This window comes from Gadus macrocephalus, chromosome 11, assembly GCF_031168955.1.
Source record: "Gadus macrocephalus chromosome 11, ASM3116895v1".
Taxonomy (NCBI): Eukaryota; Metazoa; Chordata; class Actinopteri; order Gadiformes; family Gadidae; genus Gadus; species Gadus macrocephalus.
The window spans coordinates 24,714,030-24,736,592 of record NC_082392.1 but is presented as its reverse complement, the minus strand read 5'-3'; the positions used below and the strand labels follow the sequence as shown (position 1 = coordinate 24,736,592).

The window sequence follows — 22,563 nt, the reverse complement described above, 5'->3', positions numbered from 1 at the left end:
TCTGGCGGCAGTCGAGCATTGTGGCGCGAAAATGCATATCAGTCGAGCATCGTGGCGCGAAAATGCATATCTCAGTCAGCCGTCACTCACTCAACGGCTTAGCTCATACCATAGAGAGAGGGCAACTACTGGTAGTTTTGGCAAAAAGGGTTTGCATGAAAATTCGTGAATTTTCCCGTGCTAATTAATTGTATAGTTGATGACCCATTGCGCAGGTAACCAATGCAAGTCTGTGTTTGAATGATGTGGTTCACCGTAAAACCGAATTATTTGAGAATCACCAGAGGCATTTATGCTAGCCACCGACAGAAGGATGCTAAACTGATGATGCTACATTTGTTTTGTTAATTCAGATCATGAGCGTTTTGAAGTATTTTAAAAAGAGGGATCTTAATTCACCTCAGAATGAAGAGGTAGTATCTGAGGTAGGCCTAACATCAACTGCCACGAATTGCTGCCTTTGTCAGGATGTCATATTGGTATTCATTTTTAAATACATAATTTGAGTAATTGCAATGGTAATTATGTATTGCTTTGTACCAGAAAAGACAGCTTCTTCATGTAGTTGAAGAAACGGCAGGGGCAGAGGAAGCAACACACATAGGGACAGACATGCAGACAGGGGCAGCAGGGCCAAGTACCATAGGGGCAGAAGGAGAGACTGTCTCTCTTGAGGGAGGGAAAACAGGTAAGTTCAACTCATGACAAAGGAGCAGTAATCGATTCCTTCAGTTGTTTATGTATATTTTCTGTGTTATATAAAAGCTGGCAAACACAGAAAGTCAGGCTGGAACCCGGAGTGGCTGCAGTTACCTCAGTTCAAAGCCTGGCTTTACACCACTCCACATGGTAAGCTTAACATTTCTCATTATTATTTCTTTATAATATTTGAATATTTTAACTTGATAAGCTCAGAATAATATGGAGAAATAAAATGACGAGGATGAGATGAGGACAATGGAATTGTTATAATTCTTATTGTTTTATTTTTAGGAATGTTTTGCCGTATTTGCAGGCAGCATAAGCCACCTGTAAGGAATGGTCCTACAAAAAGACCCTTTGTGGAGGTTGGTGCTCTCCATTACAGGAAGGATTACCTGGAGCACCACATCAGTACTGAACACCACCAACTGAGCATGAAATCCCAGCAGTCAGTCGCATCAGGTAATGTCTTGACCTTGCTCCTGTAATAAACTCCAAGTTCCTATATTTTTCTATACATTTTTCTATACAGTTAAATTGCTAGTGTTAGTAATTTAATTGTTCCACTTTATGCAGGATACTCCATCATGTCCACCTTCGAGCCAGTGATAAATTTGGAGCACGAAACTATTATTGGTGGTTTCAAGTGTCTTTACTGGCTGATAAAAAATGAGATGGCTCACCACACCAACTACCCCAAATTGCTTAGTTTAGCCAGACTTTTGGGGTGTGATTATTTTGACAAGCTTAAGGTGAATGCCTTTACAAACATTCCAAACTTAACTTAGTGCATTTAAGATAAGATAGTACTTCATCCCGAAGGAAATTCAAGTAAATATTTAAGTAAATATCGCATTTGAAATGTTCTTATTTAAAAGGTGGACCGCGAGGGGGCGCTGCTGAGCTTTAATGGAGTAGGACGTGAGTTTAGAGGCTCCTGCCGATTTCGATTTAAAATGTAATTCATCTGCGCTTTTTAGTCACATATTCTGTCTTTTTTTACTCCGCATTACTTTTTGGTTAGGAAGTTTGATTCTGAACTGCGTAAAATGTCTACAAAAAACTCTAAAACTCGCAATACTGTTCAGACGCACCTGCGGCCCGGTCCACATACCGCGACCGCGTGCTTGGGTGAGCCATCGGCTCCTGCACAGACCGCCGCGACTCACGCTAACCTCGACACCACCGCCCTCAGGCTCGAGTTGTTGGCCTCACTGAGGAAAGATATTGCAGATATTTTTAAGAAGGAACTTCAGGACACTCTCTGGGATGCTTTGTCTACTATCAAGCTCGACCTACAAGCGGTGAAGACACAGCTGGCGAACGATAGAGCTGCTACCAATGCTACCGTGTCCGAGCTGAAAGGTACGGTCAGAGAGATGGAGCACTCACTCACCGAGTGCTCCGATGACATCGCCGAGATGAAAACTACTATCAAGTCCCTTACAGCTAACGTAGCCAAGCTGGAAAATAAATGTGAGGACTTGGAGTCCAGATCACGGCGGAATAACATCAGGATAGTGGGAGTACCGGAGGGCCCTGACACCTGTACCACTACTGCTGTAGCCGCCTTACTGACGGAGGCGTTCGGTCTGGTAAAGGAGCCGCTTTTGGACCGGTCCCACCGGACCCTCCAACCCAAACCCAAGCCCGGTGAGCGTCCACGAGCAGTGTGCAGATTTCACTACTTCGGTGATTGTGTTGACGTTCTGCGCCGCGCCAGAGAGCTCCGACAGATTAAAGTCAGAGACTTGACCATCTCAGTCTTCCCTGACCACACCGCCAAGATAGCCCGGGCTCGGGCTGCGTTCAACGAGGTCAGGCGCCAACTCCGTGGCCTTGACGGTGCTCGGTATGGACTGATGCATCCAGCGCGACTTCGCATCACATACAACGGTGTTGAGAAGGACTTCGTTTCAGCGGAGGAAGCCAGCGGCTATGTCAAGACTCTGATCTCCGAGTGAAACAATATGTGAGCTTATTCAATATAACATGTTTATCATTGCGCGTATACTGTTGAATAATGTCGAAATCGGCGGGAGATTTTTCTCTCTTTTTCTCTCTTTTGCATGCTCTGTGTAGTCTCCGGGTTGTTCAACGCTATTGTGGACAACTTTTGGTTATTGTGGGAAACACTGCTGTCTCCTCTGTTCTGTGGTTATATGGGGACTTTGGGTGTATTTATGTTTAGGGGTATGTTGGGGGGAGGGTGACCCACTTTGGCTCTCTATGAACATTTAAATTTTTTTTTTTTTTAAATGGTTAATAGCAATATAGATCCCAGCATTGCTGGGTCAGGCACACCTCTCAGATGTATCAGTTGGAATATCAGAGGTATGGGTAATCCTATCAAAAGATCTAAGGTTTTTGCACATTTGAAACGTTTAAACTCCGATTTAGTGTTTTTACAGGAGACTCACCTTCGCACTAAAGATCACCATAGATTACATTGCCCTTGGGTAGGTCAAGTCTTCCACTCAAACTTTAATTCAAAGGCTAGAGGAGTCGCCATTTTAATTAACAAAAAAGTTAACTTCTCATCCACTGATGTTATTGCTGATAGGAATGGCAGATACCTCATGGTTGCTGGTACCCTAATGCAAAGAAAGGTTCTGTTGGTAAATGTATATGCTCCGAACTTCGATGATGTTGAATTCGCTAACAGATTGCTGAGTAACATCCCCTTCTTCAACACACACCTGCTGATCTTCGGGGGAGATTTAAATTGTGTTTTTGACCCAATCTTGGATTGGTCTAATCCTCGCAATCTGACTCAATCTGCTATGTCTAAAACATTTTCTGATTTTATGAAACAGAATGGTCTTATTGATCCATGGAGGGCTCGTAACCCTTCTATTAAAAAATTCTCTTTCTTCTCCCAGGTGCACCATTCATACTCTAGGATCGATTACTTTTTTATTGACAATACACTTGATTTGTGCGTAAATTCATCTGATTATTTAGGCATTGTAATATCAGACCATTCCCCTTTATTATTGGATATTCAATTTTCTACCTATAAACGTAGCCCAGCACTTTGGAGATTTAACTCTCTTCTTTTGGCAGACAAAGAATTTTGCGTACATATTTCAAACTCTATTGACAAGTTCTTGTCTTTCAATCAAAATGACTCCTCCTCAGATTCATTGGTGTGGGAGACACTTAAATGTTACCTGAGAGGTCAAATTATTTCTTACTCTGCTCTCTCTAATAAAAAGATTAATGCTAGGCTTAATATACTTGCATCTGGGATTAGTAACCTTGATCGAAGATGTGCACTGAACCCCTCTCCCGAACTACTTAAGCAGCGTGTTGAGTTGCCAGCAGAATTTGATCTTATCTCAACTAAAGAGGCAGAGCGCTTGTTACTATACAGTCGTGGTTCATATTATGAACATGGCGACAAGGCAAGTTGTTTACTGGCACATCAGCTACGACGACAGGCCACTTCCCGTTTGATTCCTAGTATTAAAAATACTTGTGACACTACTACTATGGATCCTCTGGAAATTAATGCTACTTTCAAATCATTTTATTCGTCATTATATGAATCTGAATTTCCTACAGACAACACTGAAATGAACAAATTTCTTCAGAATCTGTCTAATCCTGTCATTGGTACTGATACTGCCACGCATCTGGACTCCCCACTCTCTCTTGAAGAAGTATCAAATGCCATTAAAGCTATGCAATCTAACAAAGCCCCAGGCCCTGATGGGTTTCCGATTGAATTTTTCAAAACTTTTATTGGTAAATTGGCACCGCTGCTTTTATCAGTATTCAACACATCCTTGGACAGTGGATTATTACCACCAACCTTGACGCAAGCCACTATTGCTCTCCTTCTCAAAAAGGACAAAGATCCAACCTCATGTGGTTCCTATAGACCATTATCTCTGCTTAATGCTGATGTAAAGGTGTTGGCTAAAGTAATTGCATCCCGTTTAGAGAGTGTGCTTCCTCATATTATATCCGAAGAGCAAAATGGTTTTATAAAGGGTCGTCAATTGTTTTTTAATATCCGTACACTTTTCAATATAATTTACTCAAAACATTCGGCTGAACTTCCTGAACTTGTGATTTCTTTGGATGCTGAAAAGGCATTCGATAGAGTAGAGTGGGAGTACTTGTTTGCAGTTCTGAAGAAATTCGGATTTGGTGATAAATGTATCTCTTGGATTCGCCTCCTTTATTCGTCCCCTAAGGCAAGTGTCCATACTAATGATGTTTATTCCGATTATTTTGCCCTTGGACGTGGATGTCGCCAGGGTTGTCCTTTATCACCTTTGCTCTTTGCCATCGCTATCGAGCCTCTATCTATTACATTAAGATATTCTCCCTTATTCAAAGGAATCACCGGTAATGGAATTGAATACAAATTGTCGCTGTATGCGGATGATTTGTTGCTGTATATAACTGATCCTACACTCTCTATACCTGCTATTTCAAGCATTCTGAAGAACTTAAGCTCTTTTTCAGGTTATAAATTAAATTTGGGGAAAAGTGAGTGTTTTCCCGTTAATACTGCAGCATGTCATATTCAACAGTCAGCTTTACCTTTTCAATTTAATCCATCAGGGTTTAAATACCTAGGTATTAATGTGACTCGTACTTTATCTAGCCTTGCATCTGCAAATTTCACTCCCCTTATCTCAAAGATTACATCTGATATTCAGAGATGGGGTAACCTCCCCCTATCATTAATTGGCAAGATCAATGTTGTTAAAATGAATATTTTACCAAAATTTCTATTTTTATTCCAATCAGTTCCTCTTTTTCTGCAAAAACATTTTTTTGACTCACTGGATAAGATAATTTGTTCTTTTATTTGGGGTGGGAAATCACCTAGGGTTCGTAAAACTTTACTGCAGAGATGCAGACTTAGTGGAGGTCTTGCATTACCTAATTTTCTAACTTACTATTGGGCAGCTCACATCCATAAACTTTGCTATTGGTTAAAATCTCCTGAATCCTCTTGGTGTAAATTGGAACTGTCATCCTGTAGGGGATCTTCGATACCTGCTCTACTTTATTCTTCTTTACCTATAAAACCCTCTCTATATACTGATAATCAAGTGGTCCTTAACACTCTCAAAATCTGGTATCAATTTAGACGGCACTTTAAATTTGTAGCTGCATCTTCCTTGGGTCCTTTAAATAACAACCATCTATTTCCTCCATCGCTTTCGGATTCGACATTTTCAGTGTGGTATGATAAGGGTATTACACAATTCAGATATTTATATGTAAATGGTGTCTTTGACAGTTTTGCCAATTTGTCATTTCGCTATGACCTTCCTGTTACTCATCTATTTCGCTATTTTCAAACTCGTAATTTTGTGGCTAAGCGTTTCCCTAATTTCCCCTCTTTACCTCCTGAACACCAGTGGGAAACCATGCTTTCATTTGTCCCTCATCGCAGAGGAATCATTTCAAAGCTGTATGGTATTATCTTAGCTTTTAGCGACCACTCTAACGCTAAACTTAAGTGTACATGGGAAAGGGAGCTGGGAATACAAATACATGAGGAGTCCTGGGAACAGGCCATAGAGAGGATACGATCTACCACCTCTTGTGCTCGGCTTGGACTTATTCAATTTAAGGTCTTACACAGGGTACATTTTTCCAAGTCTAGACTATCTGAAATATATCCGGAAGTGGAAGACAAATGTGATAAATGCCATGGCTCTCCTTGTCATCTTAGCCACATGTTTTTTTTTTTGTCCTGATCTGTATGGTTTCTGGGTGGGTTATTTTGCTATTATGTCTTCTGTTCTTGGGGTTAATCTCCAACCTTGTCCTCTGATTGCTATATTTGGGATTCCTGACCCTACACTTGCACTTAACCCTACACAAAAGGACATTATAGCTTTCACATCCTTACTAGCAAGACGTTCCTTATTGTTACATTGGAAGTCTGTTAAATATCCTTCTATCTCCCAGTGGCTCAAAGATGTCATGTTTTTTTTGAGACTTGAGAAAATTAAGTACATGTTAAGAGGTTGTACAGTCAGATTTTTCTCCAAATGGCAACCCTTTATTTCCTATTTCACTAATTTAAAGGTACTACCTAATTGATTGGGTGTCTGTTATTGTTGTATCTTTTGTATTGCATAAATAACCAGTAATATGTGTGTTGGTCATGTTGAGCTGAGTGGGGGCGGGGGTGGGTGGTTGTTCTTTGCTTATTACACGGTACTCTGTAATTCAATTTAATTGTTTTCTTCTATATTCCTATCGGAGTGTTTTTTTTTGTTTTTTTTTGTGGGGGTATTTTGGTTGTTTATGTGTGTATATGTGGCCGTGTGCATATGCATATGTTTAAAAAAAAAAAAAAAGGAAAAAGGTAAATTGTATTTCCGTGACTGTAGTATTGTAGTGTGTTTTTCCAATAAAAAAAATAAATAAAAAAAAGGTGGACCGCAGGAACAATTATCGCTCTCATCGAATCATCGATGAGATGCTGGAAATAATTTCACAGATTATCGAAGAGCCCATTATTCAAGAGATTAGGGCATCCCAGACCATGAGCCTTGAGGTGGATGAGAGCACGGATGTGTCCACATCTCGCCAGCTTGACCTGCATGTCAGGTGTGACCGAATGTTTGGAGGACAATTTACCCCCGTTACCAATGTAGACAGATTATTTCCTTTTTCAACTGTGTGCGAAATAATCACATCTCTAATCTGTTCTATTCCTAATGTTGTTTTTGTTCAATTCAGATACCTGGATAATGAGGGACTGGTTTTCAACCAGTTCCTAGACATTGTCTCAGTCCCTGATGGGAGGGCTGACACTATTGTAACTGCCATTAAAACGGTCCTAATGAATAAGAATATGCCAACAGAGAAGCTCTATGGAATTGGCACAGACGGTGCTGCTGTTATGACAGGTCAGGTATAATTATTTATTCAGGTATAATTATTTTCCCTGATGTTTTTTGAAGAATTCATTAGTAAAACATATTTTATTCACCACAGGGCGTTTGAATGGAGTTGTGAAACAACTCACTGATAGCTTCCCCAAGGTTGTTGGTGTTGCTTGTGCTGCTCACCGGCTTGCACTGGCCTGTAGGGATGCTTCCAATGGTGTCAGATACATGGCAATTTTCCGAGACCACCTCCAGGACCTGTATTTGTACTTCCAACACAGTGCAAACCGGACTGCAGTACTGAAGACTGCTGCTACTACCCTGGGACTAGCTGACTTGAAGTTGAAGGCAAATCATTTATGTGTATAATTATATACATTTAAATGTCTTAACCTTAAGTTAAGTTGGTTAATCATAATTGGTTTATCATTTCCAGCAAGTAAAAGATACAAGATGGCTGTCCCAGCACCAGGCCATTGAGGTATTGCAGCGAAACCTCGCAGCTGTGCTTGCCACATTAGCTGAGGAAGTTGAAGTGAAACGATGCCCAGTGGCCAAGGGACTGTACACCTTTTGTGCCACTTACAGATTTGTGGCATCATTATATCTGCAGGCAGATGTACTGCCACATCTTGCCCGTTTGTCCAAGATTTTTCAGAAGGCAAATGTGAACTTCCTGCACATAAAGGAACAGGTATAGTTAATAGTTATTAGTTGTTGAAGAAACTTGGGACATCTTAAACAATTACATTTGTAGTCTAATGCCAACACTCATTTTAGGTTCCCATCACAATTGAAACCTTGAGACGCATCAAGGATGCCGGCACTTCTCCCCCACATGGGTCTTTCCTATCCTGTCTCCATAGAGATCTGGATGACCCCTCAGGACTTGGAGCCCAGTCCATACATCATGAGGAGAGGAACAGGAGAGGACAAAGTCTTGACGACGTACCACGAGAGCAACAGTGGTCAAGATTTGTGGCAGATGTAAATTCAATTACGAATTCTTAAAACTAAAATATTCACAAGACTTTTCACAGCTTAGTATTAGTTCTTAGATTGAAGGAGATCTTTGGTTTTAAACAAAACAGAATAATCCCCCTTTAGTCAAGGAAAATCTCATCAAAATCTGGATTAAAACTAGTGTTTGACCATTATCATTTGAGGTATTGAGTGGCTTAGTCTTGGTTGGTTTTCTTCTCTGCTCATGATAGGTTGCCAGTCCTTACATCAGTGGCCTGATTCATCACCTGGAGTGCAGGTTCGAGAATCTGAATCTTCTTGGGGCCTTCAGTGTGTTGGGACCACAGGCAACTTCACAAAGTGATGAGCAGAATAATGCCCACCTTAAGATCCTGGCCAACAAGTTTTTACCTGAGAATGAGATCAATGTCATTCAGGAGTATCAGTCCTTCAGAGAGCATATCCACAGAGGACAATTCAAGGTAGTAGAATTATACTGCACTGTGTTGTGACCTTCTGTGTTGGTGTTATATGTTATTCTTTCAAACACACACCTTATTTAATTTAAATACAGTTAACTGACCTCTCTCATTTATTGACCTCTCAGGACAAGAGCCAGGCTGACATACTGAGACTCCTAGCAAGTGAGTGCGACGAATGGGGGCTGATATACCCATTACTCAGCCGCTTAGCAGCCATTGCCCTTGTTGTGCCGGTGTCAAGCGTGAATTGTGAAAGAGACTTTTCCACAATGAACAGGGTAAGGACATCTGCACGAAAACCAGTGATGTGAATTTCAATTAACATTTATCCATTGTTTTTCTGCATATTTTTATAACAAGTTGTTTGCCATTTTAGGTCAAAACAGACCGTAACAGACTTCAGGGAGAGCACCTGGCTGCCTGTTTGAGGATCTCTATTAACGGGCCAGAACCTGAAGACTTAAATTACCAAAGGGCACTGGAACTGTTTTTCTCAAAGCCAAGAAAAATGAAATGTTCTAGCGCAGGGTGTCATATCTGTAAATAGGGTGGTTGCTATCTGTAATATGAATAAATACGCCAAGAACGGCTAAAGATAATTCCATAATTTATTATTTCATCTGAATGCAACGTGAGCTGCAACAATAGTGCACCACAACTCAACAAATACAAAGTCCATAATCAATACCAAGGAATTAGTTCTTTGTTAGTGTTAGTTTACTATTAGTAGGCAAACCACCGCGCATGTCCGGTTGAATGCCCCCCCCCCCCCCCCATAGTCTCCAAAATACAAACACTGTGTATATATATATAGATAGATTTAGAGATAGATAGATGGATAGATTTAGATATATATTTGTTTGGTTTGTTGTTATAAATGAGATTGTAAATTATGAATTTATTCAAAGAGCTTGAAGAAAATGAAAGGTTTGTACTATGTTTGTACTGTTAAAATACTCCACTGGCTTATTCTGATAAAAAAGTCAAATGCAACAACCATTCTGTGTTTCATGTCTTTAATTACACTGAAGTAAAAAAATGGCCACATGAAAGATTTATGGTTGATTTATAAACATTTTATCCTTACTCATCACACACCACTGACTTCAGATTTTCAAGCAACCAGCCATGTAAAAGTAAAAAAATAAGTAATCTCCCTTCTCCCTAATGACTGCAGCAACCTCTGTATCTTTGTAGATCCTCTGGACTACCATGTCCTGTTCTGCAAACACAACAAAGTCACACCACTCCATTCCTGTAATGAGGAGCTGGCCTTGGACCTGCCAGTAGTAGCTGTGCTGCTTTTTTAATTTCATGGTGTCGCTTTGTAATTTCAAGTATGTACAGTCAACGTAGCTTTTGGCATTTGGGCATTTGATCTCCAACAGGCCAAAGGGTGGATTTTCAGTTGGATCAAACTGAAAACTTTCAGATGACCCTAACCAGGGAGCATCAGGGTGAATGACAAAGCCACAAGGCCAGTAACTGGTGTTCTTTACCCGACAATACTCCTGAATGGCAACAGGCTTCAATGCCAGGCCCCTCTTCGTTGATGCTGTTTGAGCCACACCCTTTTTTATTCGCTCAGCAAGGCGTCCTGCTGAGCTCTGACCACTGACATGACAATTCTCCCTGAAGCGGGAAGATGTGATCTTATTCTTCCTGACTCGATGCCACTCTATAGAGACACTCTGCTCCCTTGTAGCAACCTCTATTTTCCTGGCTATTTCTAAATGAGTTTCTAGAGATTGCAGATGTAGCTGCTGCTGGAGAATGCACACAAACTGGCAGCTAGTAGGCTCCACCCTTTAACCATCTAGAGGTCGAGGTGGTGGTGGAGGGGCATCTGGGTGGAATAACACAATCCGGCTCACAGCAACTGGGTGCTGGTAGGAGATTAGGGCTGGCCCGAATTATTCGAATACTTGCTCGGAAAATTAGTATTCGAAGCTTAAATCAGTATTCGGAGCTTCGGTTTTTTTTTTTTTCACGTACGTAACGTCACCAGAGCGAGGGAGGCAAACTATAAGCGTCAGCGACACCAAGCAGAGAAGCGAGAGAGGTGGAGGAAGAATAGATATCTTGTTTCCCTTTACTTTATAACACAACATTAGCGGGATCTCGGGAGGAAAAGTAATACTTAGCGAAATGCTAACCTTAGCTTAGTTGTTTGTTTACGTTCGCTGTACAGCGCTGCGCCAACTGTGACTGGCTTGCTGCAGAGCGTGAGCGTCTTGGGAATACCCGGTCAATATAATGGATATAATATGGACACATAAGACAATCAATGTTCGGTATTTGTTATGGATTTATTGTACAAATTCCCTGAAAAGATGCACGTTCCAGGATGAATTGAAAAGCTCCTGTAAGGGCTGAGATGGCAGAGGATTTGGAACGGAACAACAGCTGTTCGCTTTCACAGGGAAAAACTAAGGAACTTCAACCTACTTAGGCCTACTAATTAACGTTCAAAAGCTATTAAATCTTAAAAAAAATAAAAGATCGGTTCCAGGGAGTATAGAGATTATTAATGTTGTTTTTGATGGTGTTTTTTTCTGGAACGAGTATTCGAATATTCGCTCGGAAAAACCAACGAGTATTCGAAGCCTGAAAAATGGCATTCGGGCCAGCCCTATAGGAGATTGGACTGCCTTCCTGAACTTTCCCAAATGCTGAGTCAACCAGTGGGACATCAGCACTGATTGCCATGGTGGTGATGAGTGGTGCAATGTCCGCTGAAAAATCCTTAAAGGGGACCTATTATGCTTTTTCGACTTTTATGACCTATAAACGTTGTTATGATTGATAGTCATGTTTAACCATACTAAAGTGTCAAATAATGACGTACATGCATTTCGACGTATTCCCTGCTGATAGTCTGGGGTGGCTGTGCAGAGCGCTAAACACTCGGGACAACGTTTACGATTCACTTGTTCACATATCCGGGAAATCATCTACGTAGAGGCACTCCTGCCGCGCCCCCATATGCCTGGTCAAATCTGCCCGCGCGCGCGCTTCAAGGAAGGTAACCAATCACAACGGAGTTGGGTTGGCAGGAGGGGGGCGAGGGGGCGGAGAAGGGCGAAACCGAGCGTTGACAGAGAATGCTGAAAGCGCCCAGATGAGAGTAAGAGTTTCCCGAAAATCTACATCGTTTTTTGTGGATGGTTAATAGGGCTGTAACGATACACAAATTCACGATTCGGTTTGTATCACGATTTTTGACCCACGGTTCGATACATCCCACGATTCTTTTAAATTTAAAAAGCATTTTATTTAAACAACACTTAAATACCAATTATCTTAATGTAACATTTAATAACAAATAATTTGGAACACTGAACAGATTTGAACCGAAATAATACTATTAAAGTATAGCTAAATTAATAAAGAAATAACCAAAGATTGCAGTTGGAGGATGCTTTTTGCTGGTAGGCATAATAGGGCCCCTTTAACTGTTTGGTTGGTTTATTCAAATATCCTTATTAGCGCTTCTTATTAGGCTATGTAGCTTAAATAATGACATAATCAGGCCGTATAGAATGCAACATGTTTAATAGCCTAACTTTCAATAGATGAGGAAAAACATGAACGTCGCAATAACGAGGCATAGTGTTACGAGTAGCATATGTGTGTGCGGGAGAATGGCAGTGTGCGTATGCGTGTGTGAGTGACGTCAGCGAGTGAGTGGACGAGCGAGGAGAGCGAGCGGTAGCACGTGTGTCTAGTGAAGAAGCGAACAAGTCCGGTAGAATAAAGTACCCATCCTGTCAATAATCGGTGGCCGCTTCATTCCGACCTATAAGCAGACAAACTGCCAGTCAAATCACACAAAACAATAGAGACAGGATCACACAGGCAATTTTTTTCGCGCTTGGCCAACTCTGGATAAATGTCGTTCATATCGCATATGAGGACTTCGACGGCTGTGGAGAAATGCAATCCTCCGTAGCCACGGAGAGCTGTGATCACAGAGAGGGCATCTCGTCACATATTTACGGCATCGATAGGAGGGGGCGCTGTCAGCAGACTATTATTTAGACAAATTATTAGCAAATTTCAATCTGACAATTTGACCGAAGAGTTAGAAAGGGCATATCGCGCTTCTGCCTTCTCACACCGCGAGACAGGATCGTGGCTTTGAGTATCGCGATTTTCGGTTTGATACGCGTATCGTTACAGCCCTAATGGTTAAACATGACTATCAATCATTATTACAACGTTTATAGGTCATAAAAGTCAAAAAGCATAATAGGTCCCCTTTAAAAACCTCAGCCACTTTAAAGGGAAACTTCACCCATTTCCATTAAGCTTTGTGTCGTTAGAAACCCACTCGTATTTTTGAATGGTCGTGCATCATCCCTTATTTTCTGGAGACTGGAGAGATCCGTATCAATCTCCAACACTTCCTGTTTAAGATGACGCAATATGACGATTTTTGCGTAGAAGTAAATAGGAAGTGTAAGAGGGGAGGATTCTCGTAAGACTACAAGCACTAGTCCCACCCCTCTATAGGGGGTGGGACCCACTGACGCTACAGACCTATTAGAGCAGTGCCAGTGGGTGGGACTTCACCAGCAGAAACTAACATCCACAGCGTCTGAAGCTAAGCTAACAGAGGCTGTTGATAAAACTGAAGTACAATGGCGGAAGGTACAGGATCTGACAAGGAAGATGGCACCATGCAAAATTTCACCATTTCGAAAGAAATATAAACGAGGACTAATTCACGAGTTCACCAACTAATACTCTTCACTAGAAATGGTGTGTGAAATGATTTTCAAGCAGTCTTACGGTATCAGCTTGGTAGATGGAACAGCGAGGTGTCCGATAGGCGGAGATCTAGATCAGCGGGAGTGGCCAGCGAAGTTGTGCATCGTGGTACATGGTGGGAGTTGTTGTCTTCAATCCACAAGCGCCAAAAAGTCACTTTCTGCCTTTTCTCGTTCAAGACGGCACCAAATTAGAATTTTATTTTATTATTCGACTACATATAGGACCCAATTTCAATACATATTCATGCCTACACCAGTGAAATGCTCCTTTAAGGACATCAGGATCAGGCAGCTCCCCCCTCACTGCTTTGTAAAGTGTGCTCCTGTGTGGAATTTCATTTCATAATTCAAATAAGAAAGAATAATTTTACACTGAAAGGCTATCAAAGGTTATAACTTAAAGGTGACATATTATGCTATTTTCACAGCAAGTAAACATAGCATTTGAGGTTCCAAAAACGTGTTTTTGAAGCTGTTTGCTTGAAATAACTTTTAGGAAAAAAAATCTCGCCTACCGCTATTGCCTCTGGTTCAGTCCCTTCCAGAATGCGCTGTTTCAGGGGGGTGTAGCTTGTCGTGGCAATTTCTCTATCAGATATTGCGTCTAAGCAGATGAGATATTTAGATGCAAAAAGCACACAATACTTGCAGGCAATTGCTGGTTATATATATTTGTAATAAAAGTACGAACAAAGATACATCACAACATGCATCAACATAACAGGCATACATTACAATAATCTGAGGCCTCAGATGGGAGCTTCTCTTTGCGTGTTACTTCATACTCAAGGTACGCTGGGGAGAAGTCCACTGAGTGTTTGAATCAATGAGTTCTTATTCACTTCGGTTGGCTTCTGGAGGGGGTGTGTCCCCCAATAAACCAAAAGCCTTTGTGTACCAGATGGTTATCTTTACAACTGAAGCTGCCCTGGATGCCATTGGAGGGGGTAGCGGCCGTGCCATCTAACCCTCTGGCTTCGTTGACGCTAGCCAGGGGGTCGAGGGACAGGCCCATACATCAAAGGATTGCATGGAAGATGATTTACAACACACGAAAAGATAGGAACAGGCAGGCAATAAAACGCATCACACGACCCTAGAAGGTTCACACTTTAGATGACCCATAAGGAGAGGAGAAAGGCAGGCAATATATGCATCACACAAAATAGTAACAAAACTTAAGTTCATAGATAGACCAAAAACGTAACAACATGTAGATTTTCCATCACAAGCTTCAATGCAAATGAGGCACCCTGCTCATTGCATTTGGACACGCCCTTCTAACAAACTGATACCATGGTTACGGAGAGAGTGCAGCGTAGCATGTGAAAGTAGGGGACATGGCAGCTTCAGTGTTCAACCCTATATGTTCGAACCTGAATCGGATCCTGAAGAAGGAGAGGAGGCTCCTGCAGAACCCCAGACTCCGAGAATTCAGCGGGATGCTTCTGAATGGTTAGTCATAGAAAAACTTTCTATTTTTTAAGGAACTTTTCAACGTCATTGTCTGATTTTCCCGTATAAGTTTGACGCTAACTGCTGGCACTAGATATATAGAAGACATTAGGGTTGCCGCGATGTGGACATTTTCACACCGAGTAATACACTTGCGTCAACACTAGTATTACCGAGTATACACGGTAGGCCTATAAACTTTGAAACTAGGTCAACCGCCATCTTGTCCGTCAACTCTCCTCACACTCTGACAGTGTCTGAATCGCTGTCTTATCAATAGGATACTTCATTCACTGCCTCTTCCGTGTTCATTAGAATATTATGAATAGTCTGCGTTGGGTTCATACGCTTGTATACGCTTGCGGGGGCCAGCCGTGTTTCAGTATGCATGGTAAGGTGCTTTTGGTAAATATGTCATGTTAATAGTGCAAATGAATTAAATATAAGTATCTAGTAGCCATCTTTAAAAGCTAGGCGATTATTTAGTAAGCCTATTGAATTTATACTTGTTATAACTATATTCTATTTCACAAAATGTGAAATTATTTCAACCAGATGCGTTTGTGTTGTGATCTTGAGAATGCCTAGCGCTACTAGACATTCAACTCAGGCTAGGAAAATGGGTCCATCTGGAGCACGCACCAATCTCAGACGTGGGAGCTATTATTGGTTGCAAATACTGGTATGCCAGGTTTATTTATTTAGCATTATGCATGATTTATTTGTATAGGTGCACATGTGGAAATTGTGCCACAATGCAGTCGGAGCCGGAGAACTTATGCTGTCAGGAGGTGCCTCAGGTAACATTAGCAGCTACCTAACCCTTACCTACACTTGTTTGCAGTGCATGATTTCTGATAACATGCCACTGCAGATACTCACCTCATGTTATCCATAATAGGTTACAAGATGGCTGGAACAGCTGGAAAGGCCTCCCTGCATGATAGACCATCCAGGTTTAGAACCGGTTTGTCTGAATGTGTTCTCGCTGCAGAACGCATGCAACATCTACAGAGCTGACTACGGTCCTTTGCGACTACGGGGGATAGAGCAGTGAGTTTTACATATAATAACCTACTTGACTGTTCATACACAATAAACTAAATAAAGTCAGCCAAAGCCACAATTTCACATCATATTTTAACATAGCCAATTTTTTCATAAGCAGATACTGCATATTACGCATTAATTCACATAAAACATTGTACAGATACAATAAACATTTATTGAACACAGTCATTAATATTTGTGCATCTAAATACAGTATAAGTGAAGAATTCACTGAATTCAATGAGAAAATGTGAACACAGATGTTGACATTGTAGAACCTGTTGACTAACAATGTTACATTTTCTCAGTCGTTACGGTATTTAGCCTACAGAAATTTTATGAGCTGGTGCTGGGGCTTCCTTGGGCGGAAAATACGGGTTGTTATCCCATCATGCGTGGTTCTTCGCATACACCGGGAATTTCCGGACGCCCATGGAAGATACGGAGGCTTCAAACCACCCTCCCTTGATTAAATCTGGAGACGTAGCTGGCGATGACCTCCTCCTTGACTGGATGCTCATATTCTGAAGACAGTTCCGGCGGGATGTTTATCTTCAGAATCTCAGCTCTGTAGGATGCTGGGTCGACCAAGACCTTCTCCATGATCATGTCCATCAAATCATTCACATACTCTGTGCAATACACACAAAAGGGAATCACTAGTTACTAGATTATTCATTGATTAACTGTTCATGCATTGACATTTTGCACTTTGAATATTTGGTATATTTTGAGGTATTTATGTGTATTTATTTGTTCATTTATTGTGTTGGAAGTACCCGAGTTGCAGTACTTTGTCTCATGTTCAATATAAATGTTCATTTTCTGAGTAAAAAAAAAAAGTTGACACTTACGGAATGTTGCCTCAGTCTTCACTGGTTTGGCTCTGCACTCTCCCTTCCTGGCCTTAGGAAAGGTCAGTCTGAACATAAGATCCCCTGATGACGTAGTGGCTTGTCCTCTATCAGAATTCTCATTGTAATGCAGTGCAGCCAGGTAGAGTCTGACATTAAAAAGAAAAATCAAACATGACAATAATTGCAAGAAATGGGCAAATGTTCACAACAAGTAATCGCAGTTTAATTTACCTGCACAGCATTCCTAGAAATGGATAGACCACATTTTTAGGAGCGAACCGCAGGATCACGCCGTGGAATGCCTCCAAAGAGGACGTCTGGTGGTGGGGACTGAGCTTTGCTATATCCCTCAGGACTGTCTTCTTGGTCAGCGCCTTCTCCAGCTTGTAGAATGCAGGAGTTGCTGAAAGACAAAAATATCATACATTATATCCTACTTATTGGTAATGACTGGACTTGCAGCTAATCAATATAGTCAAACCAGTTTTGAAAAGAGAATGAGACAAACCTCCTGAGAGCCATCTACTCTTGTCCGTTGTGCTGCGAATTGGATGTAGACATTTTGGGAAGAGGGGATCATCATGAGTATGAATATCCTGAACATGGTTCAGGAGGGAGGTCCATTTTGCCACTCTCTCCGGCCCGGTTATTGACGATGCCGCCGTCCAATAGATGTGGTTTCTGATGGCTCGCATCCACGTCTTTACTTTCTGGCAGTCCTTGGTTTTGCTAATTTTATGTAGTTGCTTTGTAATGCCTACAAATCAGAATAAATATTTTAAGAATCGGAAGTGAACCCAATATGAATTCCACACATTTTCCCCAACTACAAGATACTATCCTATCATTATGCACCGAAATATGTACAGAATACTTCTTGTATCTTGTTCTGAAGCCAAAAGGGGGTCCCTGCTATAAGTAGGTTTCTAATGTTTCGTTGGGTGAGTGTACCTTTCTCCATGTGCCAGACGTCATAAAATTGAGTGATGTTGTTGTCCCTCAGAAATTTCTGGATTTGTGGATGACGGTCAGTGACGATGCTATCGATGGTTACACCACGTGCATCCAACAATGCCAGGCTCCTCTTCTGGCCTTCCTTCTCCATATGGGAGCTTCCTCCAACCTCATTGCTCTGTCAAAAATCAGAAGTACGGGTCCATATTTAAAATTTGTGACATTGACAAAAATTAAGTAAGAAACAGAACACTACACTTTATTCGTCATGCCTACCTGAACCAACTGGAGATCGACAATAGTTTTGGTGTTGAGGTCCATCATGGTGTAGCTCCCAAATTTTGCACAGTGCCCTGTGAAAACAGTCACAATATTTTATTTGTCTGGTATGCGTTTGTATTGTATGTATGTATTCGTAGTCATTTACAATCAGACATATCCTACTCTTAGCATTTCAAAATATATACCTGGAGAATCAGCCCTCATGTCGCCACCAAGTATTAATTTTCTTTCTTTGCTGAGCTGCTGCAGCATCACATCCTGGGAATGGTTCCATTTATGGACAATAGCTGGCTCTATAAACATTCGGGCATGGCGACGAAAGGTATACAGAAAAATCTGCAGATGCATCGCCTTGAACACCTGATAAAAATAAATAAAAATAAATAGGACTTCATAATGTAAAACATATGCCATGTTCAACAATGGGGCAAATTATTATTTACTTATTCACTCATTTACCCTTTGAAGTTTGAAGTAAGAGGCTCCACTGATGTACACTGCTGCAGAAAGCTGCAAGTTCCCAGCTGGTGTGCTATCCAGAAGAGGCTGGCTTTGCCAAATTCGGGAATACTCGCAATACTCACACAGCTGTTTCACTGATATGAATGTCCCAAGCACTTTGTTTTTCACACTGCAAACACGCTTGCACACAGGACACACCTCGAACAGCCCCATGAGACAGGTCTCGTACACTATGTACTTCCTTATATCGTGTTTGGATGTGGATTCAGCATCTCTGGGGGGGGGGAATTAGTTAATCAATAACTCTTTCAAACAGTTTGAACAATAACCAAATACTTTAAAAAAGCATTATAAAGCAGAACTCCTGAAGTACACACCATCCATTTCCACAAAAAAATTGAAAACTGATTATATACATTGAGACATGGATATTTCAGTTACTCACGACATGAATCAGGCAAAGTTGTGACCCAGTCTTCAGGGTGAAAGGTTGCGTCCAGCCCTTCAGAAGCCAGTATTGCGCTGCCCTCGAGACAATCCTCCTCCTCCTCCTCCTCCTGCTGCTGCAGCCGAGGTCTCTTAGATGGTGGCGGCTTTACAGGTGTCGAGCATGCTACAGGCAGTGGGCCTGTGAAGGGATCAGTGGATGTGCCCAAGTCCTTGAAGGACACAGTAGCCTGGACAGCTGTAACAAAACGTATATATTTATGATAGGGCATTCTTAGGAATAAAACATGACTGCACTGTTACAGTATAAACACTACCAACCTTCACTTCTGTAATGTGAATGAAGAGTCTTCAAAGAGAGTTGTTTGCCAACATGGTGTCTCTGAGGTGGCTCAGTATTGCAGCCAATATCCCTTGTAGCAGGTAACTTCGATGATGCAGGATGCTCTGAGGCCTATCGAGAAAAAAAAGAGACGTCAACCTTATCTTGCATATATAGCTCCGTGTCGTTTAAATATCAAGCATAACTATAACGCAGTGGCCGTAAAAATACTGCATTAGTCTATTTTCACGGCAGGTTATGGTTATATATTACTATAATTAATTACTATAATTACGGTCGGCCCGGTTAGGGTTAGCGCCGAGCAGCGGTCACGTGACAAGCTTGGTCGGCGTACGAATAGCCACTGCCTAACTATAATATACAAATTATATTCACCGTGTATATATAATTGCTATTCACTTGTATACATTCTCGCTTTACCTTTAGATACCTCCCTTCCTCTCTCTGGATGGGAGCTTCGTTGGTATTTGAATTGCCATTGTAGCCATGAAATCTGATACTCAGGCCATGTCTATCGAATGACTTCTTTGTTATGTAGATTCCGTTAACTGTCTTGCATTCTCCACGATGGTCACTCCAACTCCCCTATGTCACCTTTGCATTAACTACCCACAATGCGAACGTTTACCTATAAAAATCTAGTTCACCCATTGTCTCACTGAATGTATCCTTGGTAGCTTTGGAGCATGTGCTTTCCCTAGCCTTTCATCGTTTTCAATGGAAAAACTCACGCCACAAACACGCACAACACACAGCAAATTATTTGTATACTTACATGTCCTTCGTCTGCAGGTATTCCACGCAAAGTTGGAAGGGACCCCACGTTCAGATAAAGTTTCACAGCTAATCCTTCCGTGTACTAGGGATGGGCGTGAGGAATCGATTACTCGAGTACTCCTCGTTACAAATGAACTCGGTTGATGGACAGGCAAACTCGAGTTTGCATATACAAAAGGAGACAAGTTTTCTGAAGCAAATGTATACATTTTCTGTGTGGGGCCACTGGCGCGTGCCATGCGCACAAAGCAAATGAAATGTATCGAACACGCGTGCCGTGCCGTGTGCACAACGCCAGAATTCAAAAAGTTAAGAGATGGCGGTCAGAGCAAAGCGCAGCGAAGTATTGAAATACTTTACAGAAATAGGAGATCATAAGGTAAAATGTAAAATATTGCCAAGCGAAAATGAGCTACCAGAGTACTACAAGTACTATGTGGCAACATATGCTCCTGAAACACAACGGTGAGTTCGGGAAAGCAGACCCACAGCAGCCGAGTGTGTCGGCGATTTTCGCCGCCGCAAGAAACCGCTGTAATCCCGGACATGTAGAGAAGATCACAACACTGAGTACTTTTTTGTTCATTTGCTGCCGTTTTATTTGCAGCTTTAAATTATTTGCAATGGTTAGGATTGATTGAGAATAAGCATTACATGTTTGGTTGGTAATATTGCCGTTCATCATTAGGCCTATTCCTGCTGCAGATGCGTTGCATTCTAAAAATAGATTCGATTAAACGAGTACTCGATTGATCCTCGAGGAATTCCTTCGATCACTCGAGTTTGGATTTTACTACTCGTGCCCATCCCTACCGTGTACTGACCGAAGTTGGAGAAACAGTCAGTCGTAAAGTGGTTAGCGCAGACCAACAGGTTTTTGCCAACTGTAGCCGGGACTTCGAATTCAAAAATGAAATCAATCCACGTCGCTCTTTCGTCCTCTGGGACACGATGGAGGGATATGTGGACGTCCATACAGCCAACAACAGAACACCTCTTGTGAATCCTCAACATGATGAATTCCAATCATGAAACACAAGGCTGTGTCCTATTTATACTCTGATTGAAGGGGGTGGGGTCATATTCAAATGAGCGCCCCATCCTACGTAGGAACGGGCGCTGAAACTGACTCGCTCGTTTGGTAGCTTGAGGCGGGCTGCTTCCAGAAATGCGTATCTTACTCAAAAAATCAAGTACAGACTTTTTTCAAAGTTTGTATGCGTGTGGGAGCACCATATACCCACAACAACACCCCAAATCCCAAGAAAAGTGCTGTTTTCATAATATGTCCCCTTTAAGACATAATTACCTTACACCATTAGCAACAGTCCTCTGCTTTGCCTTGGTTGACGGCGTCGGAAACCGGAAATGCGTATTGCCCACCGTCCTCAAACCGAAAGTTGTAGACCGTCATCTTACGCAACTAGCCAATTGGGATAACCACAGAGTGTTTCCAGGCCAATGGTAGTGTCCCTGATTCCCAAACCCTATTGTATAGCTGCAGGATCACCATCTGTGCTTGAGGAGTTACATTTTCCACATATAGCATATCTCATCCTTACCAGCAGGGGATGTATCTCTAACACCTGGTAAAGCTTATTTTAATTCAAACAAGGAAAAACAAACATTTGATGCTTCCTCAGTGTCATTATTTTTCCTTATTGTGTTTGGATGTGCCCCAATCACTTCATCCCTACATGCTCTTGCCTCCTGGGTCAGATTAGCAGAGCTATGTATTTTTGCGAATGATTTAGCCAAAGCTTCTGCCTTGTCTTCAATTCAATTCAAAGTGTTTATTGTCATATGCACAATAAGAAACATGTTCTCAGTCATACAATGAAATTCTTCCTTTGTTTTCCACAGACTGAATGCCAAGAAAGAAATATAAAACATATGCAATATACAATATACAAATAAAATAGAAAAAAGCTGCAACAATATAGAATATACAATTTACAAGATAAATAGAAGAGCAGCAACTAGATGAAATAATAAATTTAAGCAAAAGAATATAGCTGCCAGCAGCAAAGTGGGGGTCAAGCAGAAAAGGACTCAATAAACTAATTCTGCTGGACAGACGTAATCGGCTAGGGCTACATGATGACCGTCTCAGTAATTAGTAATAATGACAGCAGGTGGAAT

At 41.5% G+C, this 22,563-nt stretch overlaps 1 protein-coding gene across 1 annotated transcript; it reads right to left on the bottom strand.

The window, feature by feature from the left end:
* Positions 1–16,658: 16,658 nt before the first annotated feature.
* LOC132468310 (uncharacterized) lies at positions 16,659–19,249 on the bottom strand. The gene is made up of 8 exons (XM_060066050.1): positions 18,852–19,249; positions 18,578–18,752; positions 18,387–18,463; positions 18,108–18,288; positions 17,665–17,913; positions 17,388–17,559; positions 17,154–17,302; positions 16,659–16,931 (listed from the first exon to the last, which is right to left on the bottom strand). Exons 1-8 carry the CDS (start codon positions 19,065–19,067, stop codon positions 16,750–16,752), a joined length of 1,401 nt encoding a protein of 466 aa, XP_059922033.1. The 5' UTR covers positions 19,068–19,249; the 3' UTR covers positions 16,659–16,749.
* Positions 19,250–22,563: the final 3,314 nt, after the last annotated feature.

What these genes read in the sequence shown, in the direction of transcription:
- LOC132468310 (XM_060066050.1), bottom strand. Translation starts at nt 19,067, where the DNA reads ATGGGGCTGTTCGAGGTGTGTCCTGTGTGCAAGCGTGTTTGCAGTGTG. An exon ending in CTTACTTCAAACTTCAAAGG is followed by an intron (nt 18,753 to 18,851) that starts GTAAATGAGTGA and finishes TATTTTTATCAG; the next exon opens with GTGTTCAAGGCGATGCATCT. An exon ending in GAAGACTGAGGCAACATTCC is followed by an intron (nt 16,932 to 17,153) that starts GTAAGTGTCAAC and finishes TGTATTGCACAG; the next exon opens with AGTATGTGAATGATTTGATG.